The 24,285-nt window shown below is 36.0% G+C and overlaps 4 protein-coding genes across 4 annotated transcripts; 2 read left to right on the forward strand and 2 right to left on the reverse strand.

Annotated features, from left to right (window-relative positions):
* The first annotated feature begins 11,147 nt into the window (after window positions 1–11,147).
* Window positions 11,148–11,876, forward strand: LY79DRAFT_136129 (uncharacterized protein). Its single transcript, XM_060550905.1, has one exon. It carries the CDS (start codon window positions 11,304–11,306, stop codon window positions 11,718–11,720), a length of 417 nt encoding a protein of 138 aa, XP_060407068.1. The 5' UTR covers window positions 11,148–11,303; the 3' UTR covers window positions 11,721–11,876.
* Window positions 11,877–13,018, reverse strand: LY79DRAFT_136128 (uncharacterized protein). The gene is made up of 3 exons (XM_060550904.1): window positions 12,375–13,018; window positions 12,209–12,324; window positions 11,877–12,154 (listed from the first exon to the last, which is right to left on the reverse strand). The coding sequence occupies exons 1-3, from the start codon at window positions 12,786–12,788 to the stop codon at window positions 12,034–12,036; spliced, it is 651 nt and encodes a 216-aa protein (XP_060407069.1). The 5' UTR covers window positions 12,789–13,018; the 3' UTR covers window positions 11,877–12,033.
* A 3,527-nt stretch (window positions 13,019–16,545) lies between these two features.
* On the reverse strand, window positions 16,546–17,429 carry LY79DRAFT_675155 (uncharacterized protein; the record flags this gene model as incomplete). Its single annotated transcript, XM_060564410.1, has 3 exons — window positions 16,546–16,752; window positions 16,806–17,011; window positions 17,366–17,429. 3 exons carry the CDS (start codon window positions 17,427–17,429, stop codon window positions 16,546–16,548), a joined length of 477 nt encoding a protein of 158 aa, XP_060407070.1.
* A 3,959-nt stretch (window positions 17,430–21,388) lies between these two features.
* LY79DRAFT_573333 (homocitrate synthase) lies at window positions 21,389–23,525 on the forward strand. Its single transcript, XM_060559459.1, has 8 exons — window positions 21,389–21,635; window positions 21,698–21,723; window positions 21,794–21,866; window positions 21,924–22,132; window positions 22,184–22,534; window positions 22,587–22,653; window positions 22,706–22,963; window positions 23,020–23,525. The coding sequence occupies exons 1-8, from the start codon at window positions 21,536–21,538 to the stop codon at window positions 23,388–23,390; spliced, it is 1,455 nt and encodes a 484-aa protein (XP_060407071.1). The 5' UTR covers window positions 21,389–21,535; the 3' UTR covers window positions 23,391–23,525.
* The last annotated feature ends 760 nt before the right edge of the window (window positions 23,526–24,285 follow it).

Below are 24,285 nucleotides of genomic sequence, written 5' to 3' on the forward strand. Positions count from 1 at the left end.
AAATAAATAATATAATTAGCCTTATAGATAGTAAATTCTCTACCTATAAAGAGAAGAAGCTTAAGAAGGCTATATTTATAGTAAAACCTAAGCAGTTACTTATAGCTAATAACTTTATTACCTTTAATAGTAGTATATTATCTATTACTACTAACAGTAAGCTTACCTTTTACTAAAAAGGCTAAGGTAAGAAGCTTTAACTTATTAATAAGAAATTACCTACTACCTAGCAAGATTATGTCTAGTAATATACCTATAGCGTGTATATTACTTCTATTTATTAACCTAAAGCCTACTTTAACTATTTAGTTGTTACTTAACACTAATTACCTATAGTAGAGGAGATTAAAGCTTTAAACTACTAAATTAAATAGTAAATTAATAACCTTAACTATAGCCTATAATTTTTACTAATTAACCTTATAACTACTAAGCTCTTTATATTTATTAATAGCTTATTTATAAATAACTATAACTTTACTTCCTAACTTAGCTTTATTATAGTCTTTGCTAATAAATAAATTATTAAGTAACCTACTGCTAACAGTAAAAGCTTTAAATTAGCTAGTAATATTATTTACTTTAGCTTAATAAAGTATAAAAGAGTTATATATAGTGTGCTTACCTCTAAGGTCTATAGGATAGTCACTAGCGCTAATGTTGCCTATGTAATTAGTACTACTCTTATAATAATTACTAACTGCCTTAAGCTACTATAAATACCTATAATACTTTACACTAACTTATACTTACTTTATAAGTACCTTATAAAACTTAGCACTATAAAGGAGAAGTAACTTATAATAGATATTATAGCCCTTTGCTAGTTATATAAACGCCACAAGATTTTTAAGATATAGTAGATTTATAGTAGTAATAACCTAGTAGATAGATTTATAAAGTTATTACTAAACAACACGTTAAAGAAGCTAGTTAATAATAGGCAGTTAGAGATATAGATAAATAGATAGGTTTCTTGTATATAATAGGCTACGTAAGCAAAGAGTATTAAATACCTTTTGGCTTTTTGTTTTTTATTGTGTTTTTTAGCTGTTCTTTTGGATATAAATAATAGGGGATTTCTAGCACTATAGAAAGTTACTAGTGTTACAATATTAACTATTGCGGATAAATATTAGAGTTATTAGGTTAACCCTAATAACTTATTGCTGGCGAATCCTTGGATATTTAGCTATAGATTCTCTAAGGATTTATAGGTAATAAGTTAGTTATTTAACTAACTAACCTATAATAATTATCCTTTTTTTCTTTACGTATAATAGAGAACTACAGTTATCCCCTATTATTTGTTAATTACTACTAATACGTACAGTTAACTGTATTAACTTATCCTTTAGTGTTACTAACAATTATCTTAATAAAATATTAACCTATATACTAGTATTTAAGATAATAATAATTAAAGAAGCTATATACACTTAATTAAGGCTTATAATCTTAACCTTTAGCTAAAAGTATATATTTAAGATAATTATAGTTAGTAGTACTACTATAGGCTTTATACTTCTTATTTATTTTATCTTAGTAACTTTATTTATTTTTTCTTTAATTAAGTAGTTATACTTATTAAAGAGGCTTTTAATCTTAGTCTATTATTAATTTTAATTAGCTAAATTAAGTAAAGACTTTAGAGCCTTAATTAATACTTTATTAGTACTTATATATTTTTCTTTATATAAAGTAGTACCTATAGCTATATTAAATTCTAGCTAAATCTACTAAAAGAGTCTTACTAGAAAAAAGATTAGTATATTTAGCTTTTTCTCTAAAACTTTTTAAGCTTCTTAGGCTAAATCTAGCCCCTATAGTTAGTCTACTATTATAAGTTATCTTAATTTTAGCTAAAAGCCTTCTTAATTATTATAGTCTTTAGTTTTATTAGAAACTAGTAATAAGACTAGTTTATTAGGTTTATAAAGTATTATAACTTTTAATCTTAAGTACTTTATTATTAGTTAAAAAGGTATACTTTTCTTTATAAGTTCTTAATTATTATTCTTACTATTAATTACTATAGCGCTTTTCTTAAAAAAACACTACTTTTATTATCTTTAGTAGTATTAAGTTTTACTTCTTAGCTTTATAAGTTTCTTATAATTTACCTTTATTTTACTAATTAACTAAGTCTTAGTTTTTAAGAGGTTACCTTTACTTAACTATATAAATATCTATATAGTCTTAATTAAGTAACTTAAGGCACTATATATATATATATTTAACTAAGGTTACTTAAGTTACTAAAGGAAGAGTAGGTTTATTTTACTAAGGTAGACTAATTTATTTCTCTAGGACCTAGTAAATAAGTAATTTATAGTCCTTATCTATTAATATATTAAATATATATAAGAGAAAAGTTAATTAATTAGTAACTTTATACTTATAATTATCCTTAATTATAGTAAATAAAATATTATTTATTAAGCTTTACTTATTATATTTACTATAGTACTAAGCACCTTAAATTAGAATTATAAGCTAGATATCTTTATTTATTATATACTATCTATATTTCTAAATAAACTAGTAATCTAAAGACTAGTAGTACTAGTATTAGTCCCTAGGTCTAAGAGTAGTAAATTAATTAAACTTTATTATATTAACTTTAAAGACTTTAGCTAGGCCTTAGCTTTAGATACTATTCTAGTAGATCTTAAGGTTCTTTATCTTATTTATAAGTTCTTAATTAGTAGTACTTAGGACTAGCTAATTAATTTATATATTAACTATAAGCTATTAAGTTTACTAGTACCCTTAGTACTAATATAAGCTACTGCCTCTAGATTATAAAGTTAAGTCTTAACCTATAAGTTTACTTAAGTCTAAATTATAAATAAAAAAAGGTCTATATTCTTTCTTATATATAATTATATTAAGTAGGCTAGCTTTAAAGTTAAAGTACTTAGTAGTTTTAATAAAGCTTTTTAAACTAACTCTAATACCCTTAGCTATACTTTTAATAATATTAATATAGAATTATTTATATATAGCCTTAATTAGGCTCTTATTAAAAATAGTATATAAATCTTAATACTTTATATAAGTAATAATATTATTAATTTTAGTAAATAAGGTTTAAGCTAATTATAAATTAAAGTTTATAGTAAAAGCTCTTATAGTAACTATTTTAATTTATTCTTCTTTATTTAAAAAGTAATTTATATTTTAGCTTTTATATTCCTTTAAGAAGTACTTTTTAGCTTAATCCTAAAGTAAATATTTAATTATATCTTTAACTAGGGTTTAATAATCTTTACTTATTATATAGGCTATAAGCTTACCTTTAAATTAATTTAGTACTTATACTATATTATACTAGTCCTTAAACTTTTCTAAGAACTTTATAATATTATCTTTTATAAAAATAGTAGCCTTTTTTTAGCTAAAATATAGTATTTTATAAACGTTTAAATTATTTATTAAATTAGTAGTAGTAATAGTTATTAAGGTTTAAATCTAAGGAGTACTAGCCTAGATTTAAGTAGTAATAGCTCTTAGGAAGATATTAATTAAGGCTATATTCTCTAAGTAATAAAAAACTAGCTTTTTTCCTTTATTAGCTACTAGTTCTAGTTAATCTAAGGGTTTACTATCTTTATTATTATTAAAGAACTTAATCTTTTTTAGCTTCTTATATATTAGAACCTCTAATCCTATAGTAAAAATATTATCTATAGTATTTTAAGGTTACTAAGGAGTAAAATCCTAAGGAAAAGTAAAAAATCTATTACTTATAGTAATAATTAGTTATTAAAAGTAGTATAAAGCTTTAAGTTTTTTAAGTATATATATAATTTTATTTTATTTTAATATAATAAAATAAAGTCTAGTAATAGTTAAAAAGGCCTTACTAAATACTTAAACTAAGATTACTATACTAGTTAAAGTAAATTATAAAGTTATAGTAAGTCTAAGTTATACTAATTACTATAATTTTAGTAAAAAAGGTTTATTACTTTCTTAAGGTCTATTTACTAAGGCCTAAAGTAATAATTATATTATCTTAATTATAAGTATCTTTAATCTAAGAAGTCTATAAGTCTTAATTAAGCTATAGTTACTAACTTATATAGTACTAATTAGTAGTAAGTATTTTAATTATATAGTCTAAAGTGTCCTTTAAAAGCTTCTAGGGGCTATTTCTTTAGTACTTATCTTAGTTAACTATACTATTATAACTTTAATTATATTATATAGTTTATATCTTTAGTTTTATTATCTTTTTATCTTTAATTTACTACTATTTAGTTAATTAGTTTATTTTCTTATTACTAGTTAATTAATTCTTTATATTAATTATTATTATTTTTTATAGTTTCTTTTATATCTTCTTTAATTAGCTAAAGTTCTAAAAGAAGTAACTATTAGAAAGGTGTAAAGTAAGAGGGACCTAAGTAGTATAGTAATTTCAGGAGAAATACTAATAACCTCTAAGGTAATATAAAATACTCCCTTAATTAGTTAAAGGCCTACCTTAATTAAAGCGTTAAGTCTTTTAGATCTAGGGTAAGTTATACCTTAATTATAAGAAAAGAGTATTTAATTAAAAGAAGTCTTATTATAATTAGAGAGGTAAGACTCCTAATTATCTTATATTATTATACTTAATTAGCTTACTAATTAAAAGGTTTATAGTCTAATTTAGGTAAAAGATAGGTCTAGAAAAAAAAAGGAAAGGTTTATTAATGTTCTATTTATATAATTAGTCTTTCTTATATAAGGTCTTTACTTAATTAGACTAACTAATATTCTCTTTAATATATCTTTTTACTTCTAATTAGCTTAAATTAACCTCTAAATTACTTTACTTTATTCTATTACCTTAGTTAAAGTAGTATTTAGTAGCCTTATTAGTATAAAGGTAGTATATATAAGGTATATAAAGTATATTATATACTTTACTATACTTATAGTATATATAGCCTTTTTTTTAGTAAACTTCTATATAAAGTTAGTAATAAATAAAAGTAGTAAGTAAGTAGTATAAAGTATACTTTTATACTACCTTTAGGAGTAGTAAGACTATTCTTTAGAGGACCCTTAGGGAGGCCCTTAAGAGGCTTAAGAGGACCCTTAAGAAGTACTATTTATAAAATAAAATATTAGTACTTAAGTAGTAAGTAAGTAAGTAAAATAAGTATATAATAATAGTTAAGTAAAAGTAAAAGTAAATAAGTATTTAAAATTTCTATATAAATATTAGTATAAGATTATAAAATAAGTATAAAAAGTACTATAGATATATAGTACTTATAAAAGAATAAAGTAAAAAAAAGTATAAAATATACCTTTACTTAGATATAATAATAATAAGTTAGTAAGGCTAATAAGTAGAGTAAAAGTATAAAGAAAATAATAAGATTATAATAATAATAAAAATTTATATAGTTAATTTAAGTTTAAGAAAAAAGGAAAAAAAAGAGAAAAATAGTTATAAGAAGTTATTTATATAGGCCTAAGGAGGCCTAATTTAAAGAGAAAGTATATCTAAAATAAAAAATTAAAAAAAAAGGAAAAAGCCTTTTATACTTACTTAAGTTTAAATAAAAAACTAAAAAAAAAGAAAAAAGCCTTTTACACTTACTTAGTTTTATATAATAGTAATAGTATATAAGACTAAGTAAAGAAGCTATAGTAATACTATAGAAAAATAAATTATATAAAGAGGATATATAGTAATATAGTAGTATATAAAGGGCTATAAGAGCTTATAGTATAATAAAGTAGTAAAGAGAATAGTACTAAAGCTAGCCTAATCTAAAGAGGATTCTAGAATAAAAGCCTAGAGAAAAAAAGTACTATATTAAAGATAAGCTAAGTATAAGTTAAGTATTATATAATACTAAATAAGTAAGGTATATAATATAAGTATATATAGTATATAAAGAGGTTATATACTTAGAGAGTATACAGAAGTAAAGTAAGTGTATATACACTAGGAATACTTAAGGGAAAAAAGGGAAAAGAAAGAAAAGAGTAGCTTTTAGCTTTAGTAATACTATATACCTACCTTTACACTTATAGTATATTTACTTATTACTTTAGTTACTTATTACTATTTAATACTATATAATAACTAACTATATAATAACTAACTATATAATAACTAACTATATAATAATTAACTATTTAATAACTAACTATTTAATAACTAACTATTTAATAACTTAATATATAATAACTAACTATTTAATAACTAGAATTCTCTTCTATTTCTTCTACTTCTTATATATCTTCTATTCCTTTATCTCTTATTCTTTCCTCTATAATACTCTCTTCTTCTTTAGATAAGTATTTAAATCCTATATTAAATAAACTACTATATATCTTGGGTATATAAAAAGAGCTATCTAGGCCTATTTTCTAGAACACTTTCCTCCTTTTTACTTAAACTAACGCATATAGAATATATAAGACCTCTTAGACTTATAAGAAGTCTTATAAAAAGAACAAGTATACTTTTTTAATACCCCCTATCATAACTAATTAATATATATATATATAAATACTATAATAACTATTACTTACTAACTAAGGTATAAAAGAAGGCTAAAAGCTTTCTTCTAGAGCTAGAAGCTAGGTAGAAAGGGTTAAAGTATCTTCTTAGGAGGCAAAAGAAGATAGAATATCTTCTAGATACTCTATAAATTTAGAAAGAAAATTAATAAAGACAAGAGTAGTATTATTAGAAAGCTCTTAAGAAGAGGATTCTAGTAGTACCTCTTTAGAAGAGGTATAACTAGAAGAGGACTAAGAAAGATCTTAGGGAAAGTGTTAAGCTATTATTTAAATAATAACTTGCTAAGCAGTAAGGTCTATTGCTAGTAAACTAGCTAAAGAAGTAAAAGAATCTATTATATCTAATATATAGAAAAAGGTATAATTTCTTATTCTAAGAACTATCTAAAATAAAAGAAGGATTAAAGTAGTATATATAGATATTCTTCTTCTTCTTCTTCTTTTTCTTTTTCTTAGAATTTCTAAGAATAAAAGAGGATAAGTATATACCCTTAGTTTAGTTAAAAAACCTAATTCTTTCTAGTTCTAATATAGGTCTATATATATTACTACTTTATATATATAGTAAGGTAAAAGTATATAAGTAAGAAAAAAGTATAAAATTACTAGTAAGGTAAAAGTATATAAGTAAAAAGAAAGTATAAAATTACTAGTAAGGTAGGAGTATATAAGTAAGAAGAAAGTATAAAAATACTAAGATTTTATAAACCTTTCTTATTTAGGTAAAGATATTACTAGCCTTACTAATTACTACTTTAGGAAATATATAAGTTTTATAATAATTATAAGATTTTAAGTTTTTTATATTTTTTTAAAAATAATATATATAATATAAATATTCTATAGTATAGTATTTAAGATCTAAGATATTTTTATATTATATTATACTTTATATAGTTTATAATTATACTATATAGTTATAACTTATAAACTATATAATTTTATAAAGTTATAACTTATAAATTATAAATATAGTTTATAGTTATATTTTATAGTTATACTTTATAGTTATACTTTATAGTTATACTTTATAGTTATACCTTATAAGTTATAAGTTATAGTATATTCTATAATAAAATATACTTTATAAGCTATAACTTATAAGTATATTATATTATATTAATATATAATAATACTATATAATAATACTTAGTAAAGTATTTTTAAAGTATAAATATTCTACTATTTAAGTTCTTATAATTTATAGGTTTTTTATATCCTTATTCTTAATATCTTATTATACTATTAAGTATTACTTTATTACTTATAAATTATATTTATTAGTTATTTATTTAGATATATTCTTTTATAAGTAATCTTTACTTTAAACTATATTATATTTATTATTAATTTAATACTAAATATATTCCCTATAGTAAGTACTTTAATCTTTAATAAGGCTATAATTTATTTATTACTCTTAGCTAACTTAATTTACCTAGATAGAATCCTCTTTACCTCTTAGTATTTTTTATTATTAAAAATACTTAGACTTTAATAATAAGGTTAACTACTATAATACTTTAAATCTTATAGTAAATAATAATACTACTATTAGTATTATAGATATAGTTAACTTAATAGAAGATTCTAGTAGTTATATCTCTTCTATTTATAATATACTATTAGAAGACTTAGAAAAAGAAGAAACTAAACAACAAGATTTACAAGACTAATAGAATATTAATACTTTAGAAATATTTAACCCTTATACTATACTATATAATATTATAATATAAGATAAAGATAGTATTATAAGTAATACTTTAAAACTACTATTATTTAAAATATTTAATAATAAAATAAATAATAAAGATAATAGTACTTATAAAGGGTTTAAAGTAAGTAATTTAGTTAATTATAGTATTATATTTAATTAAAGTTAAACTATAACCTAGACTAATATATTATATAATAGAATACTATTAAGAATACTATAGAGTATAGTATTAGTTATAACTACTATAACTAAGAAAAAAGTAATATAGAAAAGGTTATTAATTATAATATTAAAGAAGTAAAAGAATATTATATTACTAATATTATTCTAAATACTTTTTATAGTAATAATATTAGAAGTCTTAGTATTAGTAACTAGGTAACTAGAAGTAACGTATATATATAGTGAGTAGTATATTATAGTGAGTGGCGCACGTCTACCTTATTTCTACTAGCTTTATCCTTATATTAACCTTTCTCTATATACAACAATAGAATCCTCTTCTTAAGAAAGCTAAATTATCTTTGTAATTATAGCTATCTAAAAAGACTAAAATCTATCTATATAAAAGGTAGCCTCTATCTATAATATACCTAAAACTATACTCTGTTATTAACACACTAGAAAAGTTATATAAGCTAAGACATGTTTAAAATTAATAAAGATAACTATATCTAAAGAGGAAGTAATTCTTAAAAAGGTTATTAACCTAATTAATTAAGGATTTCCTTTATAATAAGAAGATATATAAGATATAGCTAATTAACTCTTTAATATATACAATAGGATATATATTAGACCCTAATAAGTAGAGAACTTTATATAATAATAACCTTAATTAAAAATATAATTTTAACGTTAGATTAACTATTAGAGGGCCTTAGCTAAGGATCCTATAATTATATAAGGCTAATTTATACTTATATAAAATATAATTATAAAGTATAAGATATAGGATTATAATATCTATAATTTTAATAAAACTAGGTTCCTAATAAGAATACTATTATATATAAAGGTTATTATAACTTCTAACTAACGTAGAAGGCCTTATATAAAGTAGCCTAGTAATTATAAATAGGTTTCTATTATTTAGGGTATATATATAGATAGCTAGGTAATACCTTTATATGTTATTATAAAAGGTAAATATTACCTTCTATTATAGTACCTTAATAGTAAATTTTTAACTATATAGTGTATTTACTTAAGTAAAAATAGATAAACTATAAACAAGATTAGCCTAGATTAGCTAAAGCACTTTAATTAGTATATAAAGTCTTATATAAAGGGTACTTATTACCTTCTAATTCTAGATAGCTATAATAGCTATAAATTAACTAAATTTAATAACTACTATAAAGAAGAAGATATTATTACTTTATATATACTTCCTTATTTATTATATAAGCTTTAGCCTTTTAATATTAGCTATTTTAGCCCTTTAAAGCACTTATATAGTAAGGAAATTAAGAAAATAATATAGATATAAATTATATATATTACTAAGGATAACTTCTTTTTTACCTTTAAAGTAGTATTCTTTACTTTAATAAGAGAAATAAACGTATAAGTAGGTTTTTAATAGGCTAGTCTTATACCTTTTAATCCTAAAGTTATTATTTCTTGCCTAGATTTTAAGCTAAAGACACTAACACTAGTTAACTTATATCTAACTAGCTTAGGCTTATAGGACCTAAAAACACTAATAATAGTAATTAAAGGCATATAAAGCTCTACTTTATTAAAAAAAAGGATTAGGGACTATTAAGGAAGTTTACTAACACTAATGTATAAAGTAATTAACTTATAGTTAAAAGGTATTAGTAAGTTAGTATATTAACTTACTATTATTAAGGTAAAGAACTATTAACTTTATATAGGGATAAAGGTACTTAGTAAGCGCTAAAGGGCTAAAAAGACCTAACTATATCTTAGAGGATTACTTAATATAGCTAAAGTAGAGGCACTATAAAGAGAAAAAGACATTATTAAAGCTAGAGGTAAAGAAATATCCTAAAAAGAGGGTTATATAGAGAATAGTAAACTACTTATATAATAATATAGTAATTACAAGAAGACTAGATATAACGTATAAACCTATAAGGTAGTTTAGGATACTAATAAAGAATAAGGTAATATATATTTTTAATTAATTTTATATAATCTAGTTAAATTAAGTTATTAAAAAGATAAAAAGGTAGGTAGATATATACTACTTACTATAATGTACTACTTACTATATATATACGTTAAATAATAATATAACTACTTTTATATATATATATATAAAGAAATAATAGTATTAGTATTAATAAAATATTGTTTTTAATATATAAATATATATATAAACCTACTAATATATTTTTACTTATATATTATTAGACTACTATATAGATATATATAAAAAGAATTAATCTTGTATTTTTCTTTTATATTTTATATAATATATAAAATATAATATATATATTTATATTTGTATTGTATTATATATAGGAAAAAATACAAATATAAATACATGTATTGTATTATACTAGAAAAAAAATATAAATACATGTATTGTATTTGTATTGTATTTTTTTAATACTCTGCCAAGAAGCCAATAAGACCTTTTCATTAAAACTTATCCGCTACATTATGACGTTGCCTGGAATACAGTAAAGCTAATAAACCGCGAACATGAAATTATGTAGTCGTCCTTTCTGGGCGGTCATACTGAGGACTCTGCAGGTACTGGTAGCACCTGTCCATTGCACCTATTCATCTTTTCATAGTCTACAAGCACTGATTTTGGTCTGCTTTCTCAAAGCATTTCGATTATGGATAGAGTCAGCAGAGTATTTGTTTACTGTAGCCCAGAAAGTGTCGGTGCCATGGCGACCTGTCAACTGCTGCATCTATGGCGAGGTAGGTTGTGAGCGGGTGAAGACGTTCAGCACATAAGTTCATGAAGCGCAGAAGGCGTTTTGCTGCACTCAATGATACAATGTGATGAGGTGGACACCCAATGGATGCGTTTTAGTATCAGTCCCCCGCTTTGCAGAAGATGAGTCCACTCCAACTCGGTCCGCCCCTTCTCCGCGACAGCCAGCATAAGCATGTTTATGGCGGTAGACTCGGTCCTATCAAAGCCGTCATCCTCACAGTAGTTGTGTCCAGCGTCGCAGACAACACACGGCGGGTCTACGGCACCGCCCTCTTTCTCAACATTTTCTACCGTCTCATGTCTCCGGGCAGCTCTTTTACCATTGTAGCTTCGGTCACCGGTCACTTGCTGCCTTCCAGCCCGGTCCTGGAGAGTCACCTGGCAACAGCCCCGACAGTCCCCATCCTCACGCACGATGAGCCGGATCTTGATGCGGACCCAATCACGCCTATAGTGTCTCAAAGCTTGGTTGCATCGTTCGAGCCCAGCACACAGCTATCGCATGGGGACGCAAAGGAGTACAGATCAACACTATGAGCCCCGGCGCCATCGAGACCCCCATGCTTGGCCAAGTCCTGAGATCCAAGCAGAGACCAACGATCTTTTGCGCAAAGTATGATCGACTCTTTTCCACTTAGCAGGACCGGAACGCCTGACGAGGTCGCTGGGGTAGTTGCGTTCTTATCACTTGAGCGGACCTGGTTATCAATGGTGGCGTCTTGCAGACGCACTAATGGCCTGGAAGCGTTGCGGAACTGAAGCACGAAGTTTCATCATCGGATGGGCACGGAAGATAGATTGGATATGATCAGTGTTCAGGTACATGGTGATGGATGGTATCTTTCATGCCTTAACAAGTGTGATTGTGCCCTGCCGATCTGATGCTGATGGGTCCATTGTGAAGCGAGGAATTTTGAGCAATGTACTGCTTTGGTACTATCCAGGCCTTCTCAATAGGTGAAAGGTCCGGACTTCAAGGGCAGTTAGTTGAGACCATGCTTTTTCCAGTTGTGACTCTGTCTCACTGGCTTGGGCCATGGCCGCTGTCGTTATCCTCCTCCAAGACACAGGTTTTGCCTTCTTCTGGCCATTCCTTCACATAAGGCCCAAGAATAGCGTCAAGATAAATCTGGTGGCTCATCTTGCCGTTCCTGTTAGTTGGAGCCTCCTACCAGACAAGAGAGGACTTACATTCGTGTCAAATTGCAGCCTAGCAGTGTAGCCTTTTCTTATCGCCTTCTTCAGGCTCGCGGCGCTCTTGTCGGTTCTCTGGCTCATAACGGGTGCCCTCCCTTCTAGCGATATGGGCAGGGGCCTCGTCGACGTAGCCAAAATGCGTCTTATTAGAGAAAAGAAGTTTGTACCACTTCTTAGGCTTAGGTCGTTCTTTGGAATCAATAGTTGCATGCCCATAACGCTTGTTAGCAACAAGGTCTTCATCAACGTATTTAACAACGAGGGCCAGGCGTTTATTATCTTCCTGCCTGAGACGCCAAAATGCTGAGATAGCTTCTTGCAGGTAAAAGGGATCCCCTGAGTCGTCAGAAAATCGTAGGCGCCTCGCAAACGGGCCTTTTTATGCGTAACAATATAAGCAGGGGCCATCGCGGGCAAGTGAAAGTGGTGGTGAAGGTGTTAGGACGATGGGATAGGGGACGGGGTCAACCAGTCAGATATCACGGATCCATCAGCTCAGCTGGTGATATCTTCTCGACTACCACCCCCCTAACCTCACTTCTCTTCTTCAACCGGTTGAAGCCACCTTTGCAGACACCTCTCCACGTTATCGTGGCTTTGCAATCGAATCCGAACATGTACAATATCCCTATGATGCCAACATAATCAAATGCGCATGGGAATTGGCACAGCTGCGCGGTCTAATCAATGCACAACAATTTCCCGCCGAACCAGACATGGTCGGCTGCGAGTCGGAGACGAGTCGCGGTAACGGGAAGCTGGGCCTGGGGCTGTCCCTGGTTCCCGCTGGTGCCCCAGTCCCATTCATTCATACTCTGTCGCTCAGCAGAGCGTGCCGTCCGGCTCGCCCCCATGCCGAAGCACGTGTGTCAGTATCGCGGACAGACCTTCTGGAAGAATTTTGTCACGCGTAGAAAGGCCTCAAAGCCTCGTGGGTCGGTGATTAGTCCCTTACAGTACCGCTCGAGAGATCCCATAGGTCCTATGGGCTCGACGGAGCCAGAAGGCCGAAGGGTCGGCCACCGGTGTCTCCTCGTCAAGGTCATGCGGCAATAGACCAGATGGTCTACGTCCTTTGTTTCCCCGCAAGCGCAGGTCAGTGGGGCTTCAGCGTGGTTGAAACGTTGATGATAGTGCTCAGAATCTCCGTGGCCCGACCGAGCCGCCAGGAGATGATGAAGCGTCGCCCGTGGTAGGGCCAGTTCAGGAGGGCAGGAGAGAGTCGCCTCAAGCCCCAGCTGTGCGTATCGCTGTGTCGCCTCTTCATTCCACCATCTTCTATGATGGCCTCGTAGCTTTTCTTTCGCAAGCCGTTTGACCCGCGCAAGGGTAGCCATTTGGCTCATATTACGGACTGGGAGCGTCGTCCCCTCTTTAGCTAGCCTGTCCGCCGCTTCGTTCCCTCCGATGCCTTGATGCCGCGGGGCCCAGTGGGTTTGTATGTCACAGATCCTGAATGCCTCTTGAATTTCGAGAAATGCTTCTTGTGACGAGTCCGGGGCCTCACCCCGGATACCCTGGATAACACTGGTGTTGTCGATGCACACGTGCACCGGCTGGCCATGGTGAGTTAGCAGAGCCCGTCGGAGGCCTGCCCTCGCTCCTTCCACCTCGGCGTCGAACAGTTCTGCCAGCCCGAGCCGGCCGCAGCCTTGAGCCACGCGATTGGAGCCGCGATAGATGACGAAGCCGTACCCCACAGCTCCGTTTGTCGCTCTGGAGCCGTCTGAGAAGACGACCATGTGGCTTTCTGGTACGGACGTGGGCCAGGCTTGGAAGGTGATTCCGTGGTCCTCAATATACTTGTCCGTCAAGACTAGAAACTTCTCCAAGGTCTTCGTGTCGTTGAGAGCCCCGGCGCTTTGAAATTCGTCCTTACAATCTTGCTTCGTAACTACGTTCAAGCGCCAGTACTTCCGGAAGCCAGGCAACGGCGCATAGGCGTTAATGATAGCTTGAAAAAGGATGTTAGTAATCTCGGTGTTGGTGGCGACACTGGCCAGACCCTTCTCGGTCGAGTTTGGGGTCAGCGGCGAGCCAATTAAGCCGAACTTGGGCAGAACTTGGTTGAATGGCATGCCGGTGCCGATGGTAAGGAAGCAATTTGTCTGGCGGGCTGGGCCAAAGGTGCCGAGCACTTCAGTCCAGAGCCTTTTGCCGCCGTTAGCGTAGCTGGGAGTCGAAACGACGCATTGTCAACTCACCATCCCAGCAGGTTGTTCACCTGCAGGCCTCCGTCGAGGAGCTCAACCTTACCTACGTGCATGGGTGGGAAGAAGGCCGGGGCCGCCGAGGTCGCGCGTGCAGCCTGCCAGATTGGAATGCCGGGCATATCTGACATGGCATGTGGTTGGCGGTACGATCGCAAAAAGACCAGCGCGCGGTTGTTGGCGGCGTCTTGGCGGGTGGCCAGCACGAACAATCTGCACGACGGGCTCTCTGCTTCGAACAGGGGCGCGTTCTCGTCGCCGAGCTGCTCCTCGATGACCTTCTTGATGGCGTCCTCTCGCTTTTTGGGTTCATACTGCTTGCTCTTGGTGCCAAATTCCAAATCTTGGCGAGTATTCCTGTGTCGAAGATTTTGTGTATGAACTCCTCGTACTTCTCGATGCACTTCCGACCGTCCATACCAAGGCGGCCGAGCATGATGGCAATGAAGCCGAAAGTGTCAGCCACATCATCCAAGGCTACAATGAATCACTCACTCGCCCGTGCTTGTGCTGACAATCATATCAAAAACCTCCCAGGGTTTCTTGCTGCCGTGCAGTTTATCCATGACGGCCTTAAGGATATACAGGGCCGCGAGGCCTCGTACGCCGCCGCCATCTGTGTGAGTCAGCAACTGATGATCGTAATTACTCAAGACTAGGCATAAGTCAAAGCACCTACATATAAAACACCCCTACATCTGGAACACTTTTCCCACTAAAAACAGCCAAAACTAGCTATTAAGATCTACACTAATAATAGTTAGAAACGTCTATAACTTTACTATAAGGTATATAATATAGATAAGAAACTATAAAAAAAGTTTTAAGTATTTTTTATTAGTAGATTTTTAGTAATAAGGCTAAGTACTTAACTATTAAGGTTTACTAGTATTTTACTTATAAATCTTAACTTTTTAAGAATCTAGATAACTTTATTCTTTATAAACTAAATTTAGTATACTAAACGCTTATATAGTATTTAGGCCTTTTATACTCTCTTATTTTAGCTTTCTTAAATAGTTAATAGTTTATTACTAATATACTAGTAATATTAAGTTTTAGTACTAAAAATATCTTAGTAAAAAGTTTTTATATAGTATATCTAAGTAAATAAAATATTTAAAAAATAAAGCTTTTTTTATTTTAAAGTAATAATTTATTTTATAATTTTATACTACTTTTACTTACTTATACTTTTTTTTTACTAGCTATTTTTTTAGCTATAATATTTATATTATAAGACTTTATACTAATATTTTAAAGCTTTTAATTAAAAAGTTAAAATAGCTTTAATACTTTCTAAGTAAGTAATTTTTAATAGATTTAATAGAGAAATAAGTAAAGTAATAGGTCTTGTAGTTATTTAGATATAGATAGCTAGTTTTAGCTGTTTTTGGTGGGAAAAGGTGTTCTATATGTGGGGGTGTTTTATATGTGGGTGCTTTGACTTACCGAGAGAAAGCACACGCAGCGGACGGTTATTTTCCCCGACCTCCAGTGACTCGGCCGTGAAGATGCCCATGGGCAGTTTAGGGATGAATGAGTGTCTCGCGTCAAGGTTCACTCGAGTGAACATGTTATGGATACGCCTCGTCTCCGCCACGACATTTTCGTACTGGGGCGGCTTGGGCTCAACTATAGTCAGCATTGTTTTCGCTTCTTTTAGCGTGGAGCTCCAACTTGCCTTCATCTTCGCCAATATCGACGAGGAGGTTTCCGTTCCTGGGGAAGATGGCCCACTTGGGAAAACGGGCACAGAGACGGACGGCAATGACGTTTCTCTCCTCAAGAATAGTCAACTTGTGGTCTCCAGAGAACTGATTTATTAGATCTCACCTCTAAAAAAGTCAGTTGGTCATGATTTCTGTCAAACGTCTTTCCCTTGGCCTGTGGTGGTGGACGTTAGCCTGCTCCTACGTCACAGCGCATACCAAAATTGTACCCATCCGTATTCCTCAGCGGGAAAAGTTGTTGTAGTGGCTGGTCCACACCATGACAACACCGCCCACAGACTTGGGCTGCTTCGCATGCGCGTCATTCAGAATAGCGAGCTCCAGCCACGTCCAATTGCCGGCATCTGGCACGTCAGCAAAGCCCTGGTCATGGGACTCGGCCACAAGCTGGACCTGGGTTATCGTGCGGATGATGTGAAGGTTGAGCGGCTGCAAAGTTTGCCTGCGTCAGTTTGGCTTTGAAGAGCTTCAAGGCTGCTTACAGGCGTCTGGAACCAGATGTCGACCTTCGGTGTCTCCCTCTCGGCATGGAGTTCGTGATCCAAGGTCGACTGGACGATGTAATTGCCGGGTGTTACTTGGTCGCTATCGGACAGAACCCGGCGGGTGGTGAGGGTTGAAGGATTGAACGTGTTCGGGAGTTCAATCCACGACGCAGAGCACAAAGGCCAGCCTCTCCTTGATTCAGCTTAAACACTCTTAGCGCCTCGCCAATATCGGTCAACGTCTATACAACATAAGTAAAGCCGTGGTCGCACAAGTCAATGTCCTGCAAGACCCAGACACCGCTTTCAGATGACCCACTGTGGTATCTCCCGAACGGTCGCATGATTTTCTCCTGTATCTCGACATCAAGAGTCGGCTTCAACAGGACAGGGACGCAAGGAACCTCAGTCACTGCGTTTGGCACCGGGGAAGGTGTCCAGCATGTGATCTCGAGTTCCAATCCGTGCTCAATTGGTATATGACTCTTGATTTTCAAGTCCGGCCTGCGCTTCATGTATCGCTCAACGCGATCCCAGTTGATGGTCTAGCCCCGCACTCTGAAGGTCGAGCGAGTCCTTGCCAGCCGCGTACCGCTGCCGCTTGAGACACATCATGTGCATGACTTCTTTCTCCTTTAGTTTCTTCTTCAACCCCCATCGAACGACTCGAGTCTTGAACATTCGTTGTCTAGAAGACTTTTCGTGTCAGTCATTGGTTCAGGGCCAGAGGGTGTCGATATCGTTGGCTCAAGTGGGGTAGAAGCGGTCATCGCGTTCCATGATCCCCTTGACCTCCTTCAACGTCCTGCCTGCGTTTTGGTATCCCTTTGAGTGCGAGCGGACCTCACTAACCCCGATGAGGGGTAAGGGCAAATCAGACCACGGCAATTAACGCCAAAAGCCAATAGTTTTAGAGTACTTCTATCTATATGGCGTTTTGCCTATGCCAGAGGTACCAACAATCTCCACCTTTATATAACGGTACTTTATAGTCAAGGCAGCCTTGCTGTACTTTAAATAGAATAAAGGAGCCTAGAGGGCCTAGCTCTACCAGAGGCTTATTAGACTAAACTATTATGTTATTATACTGCTCTAGGTAACAGTTATCTAGGCAAGCAATAGCAAGGTCCTCTAGTAAGGAGTCTACAGACAAGCTGATATTGTCCCCCCCCTGTTAATCTAAGAGTACTGTGCACAATAACAGTAATAAACCTTATTTCCTAAAGGCTATAGTTATATCCTAAAGGCTATAGGTTTAAATCTAGTTTTCTTAGATTTTTTTAAATTTTAAAATAGCTCCACTAAGGAGGGTTAGAATAGTACTAACCTACCCTGCTTCTTACGCTATACTCTAGGTCAGGATAGGCTAAGACTATCCCTTTTACCTCTAGTTTCTTATTAAGATAGTTATATTATTACTAAATCTACTATCTACTTAGCTTTATTACTATTATTATATATAGTACTCTTAGGTTAACAGGGGGGAGATAATATTAGCTTATCTAATTCCTCTCTAGTAAGACCTCTACGTAAGTAGTACTATAAATAGAGGTATCTAAATTGGAAGATATTATGATTTTAATAATAATATTAGTGATAATGTTGAAATTAGTAGTAGTTACTAATAAAATAATATTATAAAATAATGTATTGTTATGTATCTCCAAAAGTGAGGGGTAAAAGTGGAGGGGGATCCACATTGGGGTTAGTGAGGTCCGCTCGCACTCAAAGGGATAGCCGGGTAATGACATCTCGCATACAGTCCCAGGCTTCCTCTGTGGCGTATGGCTTGCTATTCGTCTGGCGGCTGTTGGCTGTGTTCCTGTAATTGTCATGAATGTTGGGGGAACATGTGGGGGCAAATATTGCCGATATCCACCTCAGTCAAACGAGGCGTTAGACTAGCCGCGAGGTTACAATACATGCATCGGCAAAGCGGAGAACAGTCAATATTGCAACGATGGATACAAGGATCTTGCTGCTGCAGAAGTCGGAAGTGAGAAGACTACGGGTTACTGCACGGCTGGAGCTTAAGAAATCGTCTAGGACAAAATGCCGGCGCTGAGGCTCCCTGCAGTGTCACATGCCGGCTACTAGGGCACGAGTGGCAGAAACTCACATAAACTGACGCCCCGGCATCGGCTATCGCAATTGCATGTCATTGGTTCAAAGTATATGAGAGGACTTCACACTCAGACAAGATCGTCAATCAATGGTTGAATTCAAGTTGATGCCCCAGTGCATTTGGAAGCGGGCTACGTAGTCAGTGTGGGAGCGGTTAACAGGTGTCAGGCAGACACATTGCGGGGCAGCACTTGAGTCATCAAAGTACCTCTTAAAGTCTCTCGCTTAATCCTGCACAGACCTACGCACAGACCAGCTTACCCTTTTCCTACAGAAAAAAGAAGAAAACAGAGATATCTCTATTAGCTTAAGGTGTATCTAGAATATAGTAGCATAAATTAACTTTTTAGAGAAATTTACCCTTAGAGACCTACTATAAAGATAAGAGTCCCTAAGCTATAGACTATACTAATAAGTAAAGCTTTTTTTCCCTTTTTGTTGACTTAGGAGTTAAAGATTTGAAGTTGGTGGTGTGGAGAATTTGTGACTTAAGAGGAGGTGGGTCAGTACTTTGAGATAGTCTGAGATGCTAAGGTTTGACCCGCAATCTGTCTGCCTGTTAACGGCTACCGTCAGTGTTGGCGCTAACACAGGGGTGGTGAGGGGGCAGTGTTCGAACCTACACCCCAGATGCCTTGCATGTGTGCGTGCGTTTTTGTGATTGAATGCCGGTGCCATCTCTGAAAAGAGCAGAGAGCGACTAGTTGTACTTATTAGAACCAATATACCTGTACATAAGTGCACTGCATTTCAACGGCCTGCTGACTTGTTTTGGCATTCGGGCCTATTATGGTATTTGTCATCAATAACAGCCTGAGGTCACTAATCATGCAGATCCCTTCTCCAGGCCGGAATGCATTGGGCAACCCATGCCACTAAATTATTCAAGTTGCCCTCTGATCGGGTTGGAGATGGTGACCCGTCTGTACGCCGGTGTCAGTCCAAGCCACATGCTCAATTGGACAGCTGCGGATCCTCGTGGTCAAGAAGCACATTTCGAGCTGGTTAGGGCTTGGAGGTGGGAATGACGTAGACACATTGCATGTGATGCAAAGAGCATTATTTCCATGTAAGATGGGGGCACATTTTGAACGATAGGGGGCTGACACTTGCGGGTGCTACACCGAGGCGCCTAGCCTCTCCCTCTGTGCCACCAAGATGTCGCCTTGAATAAGTACAGCGCATAGACTACGAGGTTGTTGACATATTTAGCACCTTTAGCCCTGTATTTGAGTATCAACATAAGCTTGTAACAGAAACGGCTATATTCAGTGTACGCACTAATTATATGCAATCTTATCTGCCTGTTATAAGTACTTGGCATCAGTGACTCCATTTGCTCTATCTCCGCCAAAAGATACCGTGATCGGCTTGTGATTTCTAGAGAGTTTCTGTCCACCAAACCAGAGCTCAAACCGCAGATCAGCGGGGTCTACAATGACTCGCGTTTCAAAGAGGCAGATGTAATGCTTCAACCCTCGTGAGAAGCAGGTACCGCGTTTCTCTTGCTCTTGCTTTCCTCCTTCGAGCTTACTCCTAACGTCGCAACGTTTCGTCGCTCCGGCAAACATGAGTTGTACTCAGCGTCTAACGGCGGTTGGCTAACTAAATTATTCCATATTCAATCTGCAGAATCTACCCCTTGTCGGATTCTACCCCCTATTTTTTGTTGTTTTTTTGCCACTTGGCAAACAACCCTTCCTCTAACTTGTGGACTGCAAAGACCTCGTCAAGCTCTCCTACCAGTTTGCTGTTAAGGCGCGAGACCTATCACTGGGCCTGGATAATAGAGGGACGGTAAGGACCGTAGGGGTGACGGAGACAGTGGAGACTAGAGACGTAGTTGGGCCTTTGTCGTGTAGGACAGATCACTAGTGTCGCTCCCTTCCCTGCTTCCATAAGACTATCCGAGGATTGATGGCTATCCCGCCTGATCCACCGCCGTTTCTGACCGGAGAGGATATGCAGGTAGTTTTTAGCAAATGTGTGTGTCGTCCGTTCTGGATTTGATGACCTTCCACTTCCGCGAAAGGCGCGGTCCGGAGGTGGAGATGAGTGAAGTTAAGATACACAGGAAGACTGGGCGACTGAGGGTAGTGTATGGGAGGTGTAAGGTGTGAGTGAGTTCTTGTGGATCTCTTGGGGAAGCAATCCGGATCGCCTCGAAGTGCGTAGAAACGGTCGTGTCCTAGTTCCCTGCAGCAGTTGCAGATTTCTCTTGGTAGGTAAGAGAGGGAACTCGATAAAGAGGAGAAGGGAAAAAAGGGAAATCAGGCAATTCTAGGGTGAAGTTGCATCCGATGGTAGCAATAGGCGGGGGGGCGGAAGGCGGCAGGTAGGAGGAGCCTTGTTGCGTACCGCCTCGCCTCGCCTCGCTCGGCCTGCCATTCTATTATACTTTTATATATTTATTTGACTTTAAGTTTTTTCTTCCATATGCAGGTCAACTGTTAATGCTTTGAGTTGCCTTTCCAGCTTCACGACTCAACAGTCTTCCTCTTCGAAATTATATGATATATCCTGCTGCTATCCATCATTCTGAACATGCTCTCCTCTAACAAACCTGTCTGGTTACACAAGCATACGGTGCATAATCATACAAGATGTGCCATGGTCCTAACGTCCCAGGCTCCAATTGTTACTCCAGTGGCACCGAGGGCCATGCCAACGGCTCGAATGGCGCTACCAATAGCAACAAGGCCGGTGTGTGCCACAAGCCCGTGCGCGATTTTTGGTGTCGACATGACTGACTTTGTTGCGTCCAGACCACGCTGGCTACGCTGCCATTCCGGTAAGGGCCAGCTCCATCTTTTGAAGAACGTTTCAACCGTGACGAAGCATTCTGACATTCGACGGTGTAGACCCAGCAGAAGCACAGCAACCCATACCAGCCGGTTGGCAATTTCCTCAGCAATGTCGAACGATACAAGATTAGTGTGTTCAGCCATCAGCACTTCCTCTGATTCGAACCAACTGACGTGTAACCCATAGTCGAGTCCACTCTAAGAGAGGGCGAGCAATTCGCTAACGCCTTCTTTGGAACCGAGACCAAGATCAAGATTGCCAAGGCCCTCAATGACTTCGGCGTCGACTACATCGAGCTTACCTCCCCTGCTGCCTCTGAGCAGTCCCGCAAGGACTGCGAGGCCATTTGCAAGCTTGGCCTCAAGTCCAAGATCCTCACCCACGTCCGCTGCCACGTAATAAGCCTTTTACCTGCACTAAAACAGGCGAAATACTAACAGGGGCAGATGGACGATGCACGCCTTGCCGTTGAGACCGGTGTTGACGGAGTCGATGTTGTTATTGGAACCTCTTCTTACCTGCGCGAGCACTCCCACGGCAAGGACATAACCTACATCATCAACACCGCTATCGAGGTCATTAACTTTGTTAAGTCTAAGGGTCTCGAGATTCGCTTCTCATCCGAGGACTCCTTCCGCTCTGACCTCGTTGACCTGCTTTCTGTCTACAGCGCTGTCGACAAGGTTGGCGTTCATAGAGTTGGTATTGCTGATACAGTCGGCTGCGCAAGCCCCAGACAGGTCTACGACCTTGTCCGGACCTTGAGAGGTGTTGTCAGCTGCGATATTGAGACTCACGTAAGCTGCGTCCGTACTTAGCCTATGTGAAGCTTTGTTTAAACCCTAATAGTTCCACAACGACACTGGATGCGCTATCGCTAACGCCTACTGCGCTCTCGAGGCCGGCGCCACCCACAGTAAGTCATTTGCTAAGTAGTTTTGTGAGAACTGTCGCTAATATACTTCTAGTTGACACCTCTGTTATTGGTATCGGTGAGCGTAACGGTATCACTCCCCTTGGTGGTCTCATGGCTCGTATGGTCGTTGCCGCCCCAGAATACACCAAGTCCAAATATAAACTACATAAGCTAAAGGAAATTGAGAACCTTGTTGCTGAGGCCGTCGAGATCAACATCCCTTTCAACAACTACATCACTGGCTTCTCTGCCTTTACCCATAAGGCTGGTATCCACGCCAAGGCTATGCTGAACAACCCTAGCACATATGGTATACAACTTTAATACTGTGTTTCTAGCTAGTGACAAAGCTAACGCATCTTATAGAGATTATTAATCCTGCAGACTTTGGCTTAAGCAGATATATCCACTTCGCCTCGAGATTAACGGGATGGAACGCCATCAAGGGCCGTGTTGAGCAGCTTGGCCTTACTATGACTGACGCCCAGATCAAGCTCGTCACTCAGAAGATCAAGGCTATGGCAGACATCAGGCCGATCGCTATCGACGACGCGGACTCGATTATCCGCACTTTTCACCTGGAAATTGCAGAGGGTAAGCAGCCGCTGCTGTCGAACATTACTACCGAGGAGCTGGCGAAGTTCGAGAAGGCGAAAGGAGAGCTTGCTGGCGGGCCGAACCAGCGTGCTTTGGATGATACCGCCGCGGAGCCCGCTGCCAAAAAGGTGAAAGCGTAAACAATGTTTTCATGATGTATGTTGGGACACAAAAACAGGGCATCTGCTCGTACAGTCATAAATGGAAGAGGTACGAAAGCCTTTAGTTCGGATATCTCTTATTGTTAGCAAAGAAAAGTTCAACTTGATTTAGTGACACATGTTCAATCCCGCTAAGATGATAATCATAATTAAGGCCTATTGTTTTGTCTATGTATCGTCTGTCTTCGGTTATGAAGATCGAATCGCTTGTACGTATTGCACCAATGGTAACGGTACGGCTCAGCCAATCTCCAGACTTCGTTGATTCAGGCCCTACTCCATTGAGACACTATACAAGCTAATCTACTGTTCTTCGTCGCAAAGCATAAGTCATAACTTCTAGGTAACTGTGTGAGCTGTGATCACCTATTAAGTCTTCAGTGTTGGCGTTGAACGACTAAGCTAAGATAAGCGCAACAAAAAAACCTCCAATCCACCAACAACTTTTTGCATAGGGACCTTTGCCTAATCAGGTCTCCTCCCTCTGCTGGCGGTCACCCAACACGCTCTTCGGCCATGTTGATTTTACCGCATTACTCATGACATTTCAAAGTCAATCGACAAACATCCCTCCACCTCAAAGCTTTCTCTCTACGAAGATACCGAACTAAAGCTAACGCAGATGGTGACACAGAGCGGGCTGAACCAGATTGAAAAGCGCCAGGCGGTAAGTGGATCTGTGCGTGAGTTTCGTGTGAAGCGGGCTCTTGGAGAGGACAATCCAGGCGCACAAGAAGAGAGCAAGAGAGGAGGAGGCAGAGGAAAGTGGCGCCCCCACACCTAAAATCGCAGACCACGACGATCTCGGAGAGCGAGGCGGGGGCGGAGGCGGAAGCGAGATCGAAGAGGAAAAAGAAGAACAACAGGGGGGAGA

The sequence above is a fragment of the Colletotrichum navitas genome, assembly GCF_030913465.1.
Source record: "Colletotrichum navitas strain CBS 125086 chromosome Unknown LY79scaffold_191, whole genome shotgun sequence".
NCBI classification, from domain to species: Eukaryota; Fungi; Ascomycota; class Sordariomycetes; order Glomerellales; family Glomerellaceae; genus Colletotrichum; species Colletotrichum navitas.

Bases quoted from the DNA above. Each gene is read 5' to 3' on its own strand.
- LY79DRAFT_136129 (XM_060550905.1), top strand. From the start codon at position 11,304: ATGAGTCCACTCCAACTCGGTCCGCCCCTTCTCCGCGACAGCCAGCAT.
- LY79DRAFT_136128 (XM_060550904.1), bottom strand. From the start codon at position 12,788: ATGGCCCCTGCTTATATTGTTACGCATAAAAAGGCCCGTTTGCGAGGC. The intron at 12,325-12,374 runs GTAAGTCCTCTC...AGGAACGGCAAG, and splicing joins GGCTGCAATTTGACACGAAT to ATGAGCCACCAGATTTATCT. The intron at 12,155-12,208 runs GTGAGACAGAGT...CTGCCCTTGAAG, and splicing joins AGCGGCCATGGCCCAAGCCA to TCCGGACCTTTCACCTATTG.
- LY79DRAFT_573333 (XM_060559459.1), top strand. From the start codon at position 21,536: ATGTGCCATGGTCCTAACGTCCCAGGCTCCAATTGTTACTCCAGTGGC. The intron at 21,867-21,923 runs GTGTGTTCAGCC...TGTAACCCATAG, and splicing joins TGTCGAACGATACAAGATTA to TCGAGTCCACTCTAAGAGAG. The intron at 22,535-22,586 runs GTAAGCTGCGTC...AAACCCTAATAG, and splicing joins GCTGCGATATTGAGACTCAC to TTCCACAACGACACTGGATG.